Here is an 11,358-nt window from a genome sequence, read left to right on the forward strand (position 1 = left end):
TGCAGGAGGCAGCTGATCGATGTTTCTAACTCTCTATCTCTCTCCCTTCCTCTCTGTAAAAAATCAATAAATCAGGCAGGGTTTTCTTAAAATTTTAAATAAAAGCAACTACTTCTGCTGTTAGCAAGTCACCTCTATGTAACTGCCATGGCCGATTGACCTGTGGCCAAGCAGGGCTAGTTCAGGACCAGCCAAGGGCACGAGACAGAGGCAGGGCCTGACTCAAACCCATGTCCTTGGACAAAAGGGCCAAGGAGCCCCTTTCTGTAATGCCTCACAGGCTGCACACAGGGTTCACTGACAAGGGTGGGTGTGGACACCCATGCCTCAAGAATGTCATGTTGGTGACCCGTTAACCAGCAGGGCCCCCAGGGAACTGGTGGAAATGAGGAAAGGGCTGAAAAGGTAGAGAAAAGGGTGCCTACTGTAAGCAGGCTGTGGCATCTCTTGGGAAGGGGGTACTGGAGGGAGGAGGGGGCCCCGATAAAGGCTACCACAATTGTGCCAGGGGCTTTCTGAAACGCCCACTCACCAGATGTGTGCTCTAGCTACAAATTCTATCCACAAACACTGCAGGGTCTGCCCTTCCTGAAGCCATGCTGCTGCCCTGTGCAAGGAGGCCAGGCTGACTGCAGGTCAGACTCATCCAGACAACACAGCTGCTCCTGACTACGACTAATACCTTTCCAACATAAAGGCCACTGTCTCTCACTAAAAATTAAAGAACTCTGGCTAAAATTATGCAGATCCTGTCTCAGCTGAAGAAAGATAAAGAGTAGCCAAGACAGTGCCTTTGCCTAAACAATAAACTGATTGTTTGCAACATCCAGCTTAAAAGCAAATCCTCAAACTTGGCTACATTTGAGCTTATTCACCACAGTGGGGCACTGGGCAGGATCTCAAATGCCTGTTTTTATTTATTTATTATTTACTGATTTGATTTATTTTAGACAGAGAGAGGAAGGAGGAAAAGAGAGAGGAAAAACCCCCACAAAACACTGATTTGTTGTTCCACTATTTATGCATTATTGGTTGATACTTATATGTGCCCTGATCGGGGATTGAACCTGCAACCTTGGCATTATCAGGTTGATGCTCTAACCAAATGAGCTACTTGGCCAGAACCTCAAATGCCTTTTTTCATATGCACAATGGCTTCCTACCCCAAAATCTAAAAGATTAAAAAGCTCCTACAGGAGAAACTCTGAAATGCACATTTAAAATGAACAAATGGTGGATATTTTTTTCAAGCAGGTTTTCTGAGCCTGGTGGTGAAAATCTGACCGGTAAAGGTTATGAGGGGTGACACCATGACTACACTCCCTTTATTCAGGGACACGTGTCTTCAGAAATCCTGCCTCTAAGCCCAACACTTTTCCTAGAAATAATGTGAGAACATTTGCCAGGTTCAACATTGAGGGGGCCAAGTAACTGCACTTAGGAGATAGAGTAGTTCTTACCACTGCGGGCCAGAAGGGGTACTTTTGGTATTTAAGCCAGACCAGCATTCCTACTTCAAACGAACTTGGTTCTAGAATTAAAAAGAAAGAAAAACAAAAAGACAGAACAGATAAGTCAGATCCATGGCAAGCAGCAAATGCATCAGCTTGAGAAAACAGTTACTGTAATAATGTTTAAATATGATGTTACCACAGCTCACTTAAAAGATCTCAAGGACTGCCCTAGCTGGTTTGGCTCAGTGGATACTGTCAGCCCGAGAACTGAAGGGTCATGGGTTCGATTTTGGTCAAGCACACCGAGCAGGTAAGAGTGAGGCACCATGTTAGTTTCCAAATGGTGACAACATGCCATAGTCACACAGTGTTTGTGAAACAGGGGAAGCTGGTAGCAGGGACTCTGTACCATGTTAACATCTCTGTAAATCTCAAATTACTCCAAAATAAACTTTTTAAAAAAGTGTTGATAGAAAACAGAAAGGAGCCAATAGCACGCAATGAAGACCCAACGTGAGAACTCAGTTTCTGAGAAGCTCATCTGTCTGAGGAACTGGAGACTTTAAGGGAAAAGAAGGAGAATTATTTAAATAACCATCAGAGAACTACAAAGTTATTTCTGAACAAAATTAAACTATTTTCCACCAAAAACTCCCAAATGAGTAAATAATTTAAATGTTTAAAAAATTGGGTAACAAAACCTTGGAGAAGGCTGGTATTTGACAAAGAGCCAAGATCCTTTGTCTGACACTACTGTGGGAGAAGGGAAGGCGTGCTGTCCAACTATTTAACAGTTAAAAGTTTACAGAGTGAGAAGCGAGACTGAGGGAGGACAGAGGCAAACTGGGAAACCGCCTTCCACAGGTCTGTGAGGGGCTGTTTTCCTGAGAAGCCTCCCTTCCTCAGAGGACAATGGGTCCAGGTGCAGACGGCCAACTAAGAGACCAACAGTAAACATCCAGACAGACGATCATGGTGACAGGGAATACCCACACCAAATGGAAGCAGAAACCAGGAGAAAAAGCAAATACCCAAGTCTGGGGGCCAAGGCAACCTGACCCCCTGCTGGTGGCTGTGGGGATGGACATGCTCCTCTGGAAGAAGGCAGTGTCCCTTCTGTGGCCCAGGAAGCCCTGCTCCAGGAGCTGATGCTACGGAGTTATTTCCCAGAAGCATGTGCCCCAGAAGACACTGTGGCCCCAGAGCTGTGGGACAATCTAGACACTGACGGTAGCGAAGGCTCAGTATGTGATCACCCATTACTCCTAGTAAATAGTAACTAGTTTCCACTGAGAATAATCAGAACACCATGTGGAAATGTAAAAAATGTCCGAATTATGCCCTGGCCAGTGCTCAGTGGTTAGAGCGTTGGCCTACAGACTGAAGGGTCGCAGTTGGGAAAAGACTGCGTGACAAGGGTATGTAGGTGGCATGGGAGACATGGGACACCCTGGGGCTGTACCCATGTGGCTTCCTTGTCCTGCAAGCTGTTGCCATTGGAAGGCTAGGGGACAGGTCTCCATCCTTTCCTGTGCTAGTTCTGCAACATCCTGTGAATCTACAATTCTTTCAAAATCAAAAGTTTAAAAAAAAAAGACAAAAACACTAGATTCTGTTAACCTGAGAGGGTAATAGGCAAGTCTAACAAGGGAACTGGTTCTCAATAAATTATTTCAGAAAACTAAAGGACCTGGTGGTGTTGGTGTACATTCTGGGTCCCCAGCTCTTATCTGTCCAGGGTGGTCTGTTCAGAGCAGGCAACATGGGTGGGAGGGGAGAACTCCTGCCTCTAAAAGACACACAGGCACCATCTCCAAAGGCCTATAAGGGGGGCCAGGCCACACTCCAACGGTGGCTGGGGAGCCCACCTGTTTGATTGTCCTATTCCCACGAGGGACAAGGAAAGAAAGCCCTGTGCTGACAAAGAGTCCCTCCTTCCTTTGTGTGGTTTAGCTTAAGGCAGGGAACCAAAAATTAGGCACTTTCCAAGGTCTTGGCTCAGTAGGAGAAAAATGAAAGAGCAATAGACCTTCAGGCAAAGGTGTCAGTGGTCCAGGAACGCATATTTCCTTCCAGAGGATTGAGACATCCGAGAGTGTTCCCCCCACCCCTGGGTCATTCTCAAGCCTTACCGTGATATAAAAGGATTCTTGGGGGCTCCTCCTCCTCCTCCTCATCCTCCTCCAGGATGGAATTAACAGGATCAAATTCCATTGACTCTTCAGAAGACTGATGGTCTGCCAAAAATGTCAGATTAGGCTTTCATGGTGAATGACTCATCCCCCAAGAAACACTTTGTGATCTGTGACCATAAGTGAAAACAGATCCATGTTACACAGACTTCCACAGTGCCCGATTCGAGTGGGGCACATTTCCATTAGAGGGCATTTAAAAGACAAATACATGAGACAGAGGCTGAGACAGAGAGGGGATGTCGAGGCTGGAAGGCAAAAAAACAATGGAAGTCACAAGAGATTGACTGGATTCTGGGCAGCATCCCTTTCAGGTGCGAAGCACTCAGTGGATATGCAGGGACAGTGACACAACTGGGAGACAAGGCAGGGCTGTAGTCACAACACAGGGAGGTTGCAAACAGTTCCCTGCAGCCTGCAAATATGCCAGGGTATGGGCCTCATGAAGGAAGTTTAGACTCAGGGCAGAACCCTGGGCAGTAGGTGGGTAGTGAGAACTCGAGACACCCCAGCAAGCAGAAATGAAGAGTTCTCAATTAGCGTTTCAAAAATAAGTGGGGTGTTACGATGTGAAAATGGAAAAAATCATAGAGTCTGACTACAGCTGCATAGAAATGTGTCTACACGGGAAGTCAGAAACCTCTATAGTGAGTTTATCACTTAGAGCAGCGGTTCTCAACCTGTGGGTCGAGACCCCTTTGGGGGTCGAACAACCCTTTCACAGGGGTCGCCTAAGACCATAGGAAAACACATATATAATTACATATTGTTTTTGTGATTAATCACTATGCTTTAATTATGTTCAATTTGTAACAATGAAAATACATCCTGCATATCAGATATTTACATTATGATTCATAACAGTAATGAAAATAATTTTATGGTTGGGGGTCACCACAACATGAGGAACTGTATTAAAGGGTCACGGCATTAGGAAAGTTGAGAACCACTGACTTAGAGATTCCTGTGTTCTCACTTCTGCAACCGTTTAAGAAAAAAGGAGTCAATCCTGGAAGGGAGCATTCTCACAAATACAGTGCCGCCCACAACAGGTCTGCAGGCACACTGTCCCAGGCCCACTCCAACTCCTCCCTCCCCTTTAAAACAAAAACAACAACACAAATTATGGGGACAAGTGGAGTCATTAAAGCCCAGTTCAAGAGTCAGACAAAAAGGAACTGGGAAATCTTTGTTCTGGATCTATTCTGGTACTGATCTCATTAAGATCTGGTTAAAAATACATGGGGCCTGGCTCTGGATCTGGCTGAGGGAAGATCAGAACCCCACCCTGTCCCAGCACCGGAACAGACCTACCTTCCTCCAGGACAGGAAGACTTATGTTATCTGAGGGAGTGAGGAGGATGGAAGGGCCAAATCTACTGGTACTTCCCAGAGTCATGCATCCCCTTAGCCCTGACCTCTGGCTGCCACCAGAGCACAGCTGCTTACCGGGTGGGCCGTGAACATCCGGATAGGCTGGGTGCACAGTGGGGCTGCCTGATGGTGAAACTGAGTGGCGACCTTTGGCACACAGACCCTGCTCCACAGCTGCAGGTGAGCTCAGGACTGCAGGGCTGTCCGTCTTTTCCTCACTCTCTCTTTCCTGATCTCCCACTGAAAGTGAAGAGCCATTCTGACACCTGCTGGGCTCCTGTGCCAAATTCCTTCCCCTTTTCCTCAGGGTCGTCCCATTTTTGAGGTGTATTCTTGACCCACTCCGGTCCCGAGAGCCACCTCCAGCTGAGACCACCCGGATAAGTGGGCTTTCATTTTCCCCAACCCCCTTCTTGTTGTCCATTTGGCACTTGATCTCATTTTCACTAGTGGACGAGCCCGACAGCTTCTGATGTCCGCGTAGCCTCCTCTCAGATCCGGAACTGCCCAACACGCCCTCATGGAGAAGAGATGAAGGGTTGGGATCACAGAGTGAGGATGCCAGTTCCATGTGCTTCTCTCCTGCAGACACAGCAGTTCTTTCTTCCCTTGAAGAGTTTTCTTGATGAGAATGGGTTTTCTCATTCAAAATATCCAGAGCCACTCTAAGTGACCGTCTGTAGGTCAACTCCTCCACAGGTTTGGCTGAAACCTTGTTCTGTGAGGCTGAAGGATGGTAAATAAACAAAGCCTGGTGACGTCCAGGTGCCCGGGCACTGCCATCAGAGCATCACTTTACAGGCTCTGTCTCATTCTATAGCTAGTTTTCCACCGAAAGGGAGAACTGACACTTCTCCTCTCTGTCTTCCCCAAAGGGGGACAGAGCTGCAAAACCATAACTGGCTGTGGTCTGCATTCAGGGCTGCAGGGCTCAGTTTTTTATTTTTATTTTATTTTATTTAAAATATATTTTATTGATTTTTTACAGAGAGGAATAGAGAGTCAGAAACATCTATGGGAGAGAAACATTGATCAGCTGCCTCCTGCACACCTCCTATTGGGGATGTGCCCGCAACCAAGGTACATGCCCTTGACCGGAATCGAACCTGGGACCTTCCAGTCCGCAGGCCGACGCTCTATCCACTGAGCCAAACCAGTTAGGGCAGGGCTCAGTTTTTTAAAAGAACAAATTGAATAACCCTAACTTGATTAAGTGACAAAAATAAATTCCTCCAGATTACAAAATAATCTTGCCAGCAAAACATATTCAAATGTTTCACAAATCCTCTTGTAGTCTGACAACTTCCAATTCAATCAAGGTCAATGAGAACCCACTCCAAGGAAATAAAAAATTGGGAGGGCCCAGCCAGTGTGGCTCAGGGGTTGAACGTCAACCTATGAACGGTTCTATTCCTGGAGGTCACGGTTCTATTCCTGGTCAGAGCACAGGCACGATTGCCAGTGGGGGGGCGTGCAGGAAGCAGCCGATCAATGATTCTCTCTCATCACTGTTTCTATCTCGCTCTCTCCCTTCCTCTCTGTAATCAACAAAAATATATTAAAAAGAGAACTTGGGAGGAATGCATTCTGGGGTGGAGGGTAGGGTGGGAAATAGCTGACTGAAAGGACTCCTTGTTGGCAGGTCAATTTTCCATACTTTTCTGCAAGGGTATCTCAAAGGCAGGAAAGAGCACTCCGGGCATTGAGTTCAGCCTGGCCTCTCTGCTGAAACAGCGTCATTTATTCATTCCAACACACAGACCTGATGCTATTCATGGGAACTAGTGACAAATGCAATCTCCCAGCTCAGCGGGTATAACCTCCATCAACACAGGACTTCCTGTGTTTCATATAAAAGCACCCACCAACAACTGGCCTCCAACACAACCTGAGCAAACAGATGGTGGCAACTGAGAGGTGATGGTTGACATGCCCAGGGTGTGCAAGGGTGAAACCTGCTTTGAAAAATAAACAGCTGCTTTTCCAAAGGCACAGGAACACAGACCCTATTTTATAAACACCATGGTAAGGAATCCTGGATGATAAGACTAACTGGTGAGTGTCTACGTGTCCTTTGTTAAGGCCTCACAGTTCCTTACCCAATAAGGCAGCGATGTCCTCGATGTGGGACTTCCTCAGAATCTTGGCTTCTGTGCCTTTCACTCTCACCCTGCAGGGAAAGAAATGACTGTTATATACTACCTGCTACCCACCAAGGCCATGGAGAGTTTCAAACATGTTTTCTTCAGATTACAAAAGAATTAGGCTTGTTTTCTTCCTTCTCAACTTTCCACTTAAACCAAGTTACAGCCAACTAGGAATCCATGTGCCTGAGGTTTGAGTCAGCAAGGACCCTAGTGAATATTTTATGTGGGGTTGTTTCCCCTTTTAAAAAGACAGAAAAGGGGGGTGGGGGGGGAAGGACACATATGTAATACCCTTCTTTAAAAAGACAGAAAAGGTTGGCTGGATTTAAGAGTAAAAATGAATTCAAATTGTGACTTTAATAAAGCACATCCTACTTTCAACTGCACAAGTAACTCCTTCAGTTAGATTTTCAGAGTACAGATAATGTCACTAATAGATGTTTACAGCTCAGCAGGTGTGTTTTAGTTTAAAAGGATGTGCTTTCCTTTCAAATTCCAGTATTCAATTACCTCCCCAGCTGCAGGGAAAGTGTGAGCTGGGGACTAAACAAGCTTAGAGGCTCTGAAGAAAGAGGGTGGGGAGCTGCAAAGGGAGCCCACTGGGTTTTATTTTAATTCTCTATTTAGAATTGGGAATTCTTCCACCAGACACACGATGCCAGTCCTACTCGATCTGAGTATTTTTATCTTCTTTCTAGATAATCTTATGTCCTTCCATTCCAGGTAATCAAGAGAACAGTAACGTGCTGCCAGAATCATGGGTGTGCCTTCTGAGTTCTAAATAATAGTTTATTAGGGGGACTGACTCAAAATCAAATATTTCAAAACTGATGGGTCTATTACACAAATGGGGTGGGGGGGGTGGGGGGAGAAGACACAAATAAATCAGTGGGCAGGAAATACCCCTATTTGAACACCAATGATGAGAGTTTACCCTAGTGTAATTTTATATTTATTCAATTTTTGTACTGGTCTCCCTGGAGATCACACGCCTTGTGTAGATCTTCAATTTCCAAACTGACATAAAATTAAAATCAGCTACTTTCTTCTTAAGATTATGATGAGCACTAATCAGTTACAATAACTGAAGAGTTAATAAGCCTTTAGGCATGCACTTCACTTTTTTGGTGGGGGCATGGTAATCAGAAATCCCATCCTATCCTATAATAAAAGGCTAATATGGAAATAGACCAAACAGCGGAACCAAACCACCAAACAACCGGTCGCTATGAGGTGCGCCGACCACCAGGGGGCGTGCGCGGAAAATGGTGGGTGTTGGCCGCGCTGGGATGGTGGAGCAGGTGAGTGGGGGCGCCAGACCAAGGCGGGGCACCGGTCGCTGTCATTGGGGCAAGCCTCTGGTGGTTACTGGAAATTCTTTGCTGCCGCATGCCGTGGCACTCTCACCTGCTCCCGGCACTCGTACCTGCTCCCGGTGCCAGCCCCGCTCGCACCCACTCCCGGCACCGCCACTCGCACCCACTGCTGGTGCCTGGAGCCGGTCCTGATCACTTGGTGCCATCAGCAGGTGCAAGCTGTGGCTGCTGGTCCCGATCACCCCTGAGGGCTTCTCTACCTCCCCCTACTCCTGAGGGGCAATCGGGGAAGCAGCCACTGCTTGCACCCACTGACGGCGCCAGCCCCAATCGCTCTGTGCTGTCAGTGGGTGCAAGTGTGGCAGGTGCTGTCAGCGCGTGGGAGTGGCAGCGGTGGGAGTGGGGCTGCCAGCAGACAGGGGACCAGGGACCGCAGCAGGAGGGGCCAGGCAGGGACGCCCCTGTGCCCACTGCAGCCTCGCAGCCCAGTTTCTTTCAAGGTGCACGAATTCGTGCACTGGGCCCTAGTAAGGAAATAAGTCTTAAAAAAACTGTAACACTTAACTTTTTGTCTAAGGAGAGTATTTGAACATTTAGAAAAAATCCCTTTTTTTTCTTAGTTGTTGACATCTCAGTTCTGGCCAAAACCTATGTTTAAAAAAAAAAAAAATCCTTGTTATTAAGACACAACAAACAATTGACACATAGTAAGAAGCAGTGACAACAGGTACAAATGTAGCAGATTTTTTTTTTGCACGTTTAACTTTTTACTATACTTTTCCTTTTGCTCACACAACCCCAACCATACTGATTTCCTTCCTGTTTTATTAACATAATAGACCCATTCCTGCACTAGGATCTTAATAGCTGCTTCTTCTGCTGGAAATCTCTTTCCCACTTATTGGCTTGGCTAACTCCACTTCTCTTAAGTTTTTGTTCGAATCTCTCCTTGATAACCCCACTTTCCCCACTCTCTCATTTACTAAAACAATCACCACAATCCCCTTGTTCTATTTTTCTTTTTCCATAACATGTATGCACTTCTAACATAGTGTTACATATCCATTTTTTTGTTTCTATTATGGATTTTATTGATTAAAGTATTACGTATGTGTCCTTTTTCCGATTGACCCCCATCGCCCCAGTGTCCGTTAGTTATGCTAATATGCATGCACACAAGTCCTTTGGTTGAACTCTTACCCCCTGCCCCCTCCCCTGCCTTCTCTCTGAGGTTAGAATTAGACGCTCTGTTCAGTGTTTCTTTGTCTCTGGACCTATTTTTGTTCATCAGTTTATGTTGTAGCAGATAATTAATTCTTAAAGTATAAAAGCATAGAACTTCAAAGATACTCTGTCTAATCTTCCTTATTTTGCAGGTGGGAAAACAGGCACAAGAGGTCCGTGGCAGACCCTGACAAGGATGGGTTTCTACCTTCAGGTTTGCCTCCCTTCCTACGGCTGGGCTGGAAGGTCTCCCCAGATCCTCCCATTATTTACTACCACAGGACTCCCTGCCAGAAATCTTCTTGAGTTACTGCCATACATGCCTTTTAGACCTGTTAATTTTTTTTCAGTGTGAAAAAAAAACAAAACACCACACATTTCCAGCAGTTTAACCTTGTAAGCACTCCACCAAAACCCCATTAAATGGGGAATGAGATTTGGTGCCAACAGAAACAGCAGCCAACTGTTCGGGCTCAATTACTCCACTGAAGCAACTCCTAAATCTCTCTTGATAAATATTTTGCTTGTCACCCAAAAGTCATTTCTATCCCTGAAATTAGAAAATAATGCTGTCACCTTTGCAGGCCATAATCGCTCTTTCCATCTGCAGAGGACATACTTGGCGTCCGTCATGATTTGGGACTCATGTGGCAAGTGGTAAAGATTTGACACAAAGTGCTTGAAGGTCTGGTGCAAAGGGCCCTGCAACAAAATTTTCAGGGTGGTTTCTAACGTGGTTTGCTGGTGGTTTTTACACAGACACAACCCTTGGGGCCCACTTTATAGGGGCTTATCCTCACGTGTAACCCTGCACAGAGATACTTGATACCAAAAAGAGATGACTGGCCCTGGCACCCAGGAAGGCACCTGTTGTTTGTTTTCATAAATAAAATAGCCAAATTCCCTCCCCAAAGGCTGTGTCTAGATTGTTTTTTAAAGGCTCCTAAAGAAAAACATCTCTATGTTGAAGTCTGCCTCGGGACTTCAGCAGGGGAAGCATTTTAAAGAAACAAAATCCATAACCCTCCCCCATTTGGGGCGCTAACAGTTGACCGCAGAGCAAAAAAATAAAATAAAATCGAAGGGAAAGGCCTGCTCTTTCAGCCGCCATGTCCCTGAAGGATGGGACAGCTGCAGACGCTCCTTCCATCAATGGGAACGCTGGTTGGGCTGTCAGCACAAACGGAAAGGGGAAGAGAGGGCATCGTCTGTGCAAAGGGGGGTTCACCACAGCAGCGACGGGCGGCCAGTCAGCAAGGGTGGGGGTTCAGGCAGAGACGGAGCTTAAGGCAGCAGAAAAGCATTTTGATCAGCGGAAGGAATTCAGGCAGTAAAGGAGCGGGTTCGAGCAGCAGAGGAGGGGTACAGGCGACAGAGGAAGGAGCTTGGGGGCAGCAACGGAAGGGTTGCAGGCAGCGGAGTGGGGGGTGTCGGTCAGCAGAGAGGGGCTCACGCCGCAGGGGAGCTCGGGCTGCAGACGGGAGGGTCGGGCAGCAGAGGGTAGTCGTGAACTGAGGCTCACGCAGCAGGGGGAGGGGATTCCCGCGGCAGCGCGGGGTCAACGCCCCAGAAGCCTCTTTCGGGGTTCGCTCCTCCCCCACCAGGCACGGCCGCCTCAATCCCCGGTCCCTGCCGACCCGAAAGGTACAGC

At 46.8% G+C, this 11,358-nt stretch overlaps 1 protein-coding gene across 2 annotated transcripts in view; it reads right to left on the reverse strand.

Moving 5' to 3' along the window:
• Positions 1–11,358, reverse strand: part of LOC102240733 (PWWP domain-containing protein MUM1) — a 28,069-nt gene that overhangs the window by 9,696 nt on the left and 7,015 nt on the right. The window contains exons 3-8 of one of the 2 annotated variants that reach the window (XM_014540109.1): positions 10,284–10,409; positions 9,049–9,131; positions 7,120–7,190; positions 5,096–5,746; positions 3,587–3,691; positions 1,461–1,531 (exon numbers count right to left, since the gene is read on the reverse strand). In XM_014540109.1, the coding sequence (XP_014395595.1) occupies positions 1,461–1,531; positions 3,587–3,691; positions 5,096–5,746; positions 7,120–7,190; positions 9,049–9,131; positions 10,284–10,340 (1,038 nt within the window). In that variant the 5' untranslated portion in view covers positions 10,341–10,409. Of the gene's footprint in view, positions 1–1,460; positions 1,532–3,586; positions 3,692–5,095; positions 5,747–7,119; positions 7,191–9,048; positions 9,132–10,283; positions 11,348–11,358 lie in introns of those variants that run through there. The other variant, XM_014540108.1, reaches the window with a different exon arrangement.

Source organism: Myotis brandtii, unplaced genomic scaffold (assembly GCF_000412655.1).
Source record: "Myotis brandtii unplaced genomic scaffold, ASM41265v1 scaffold236, whole genome shotgun sequence".
NCBI lineage: Eukaryota > Metazoa > Chordata > Mammalia > Chiroptera > Vespertilionidae > Myotis > Myotis brandtii.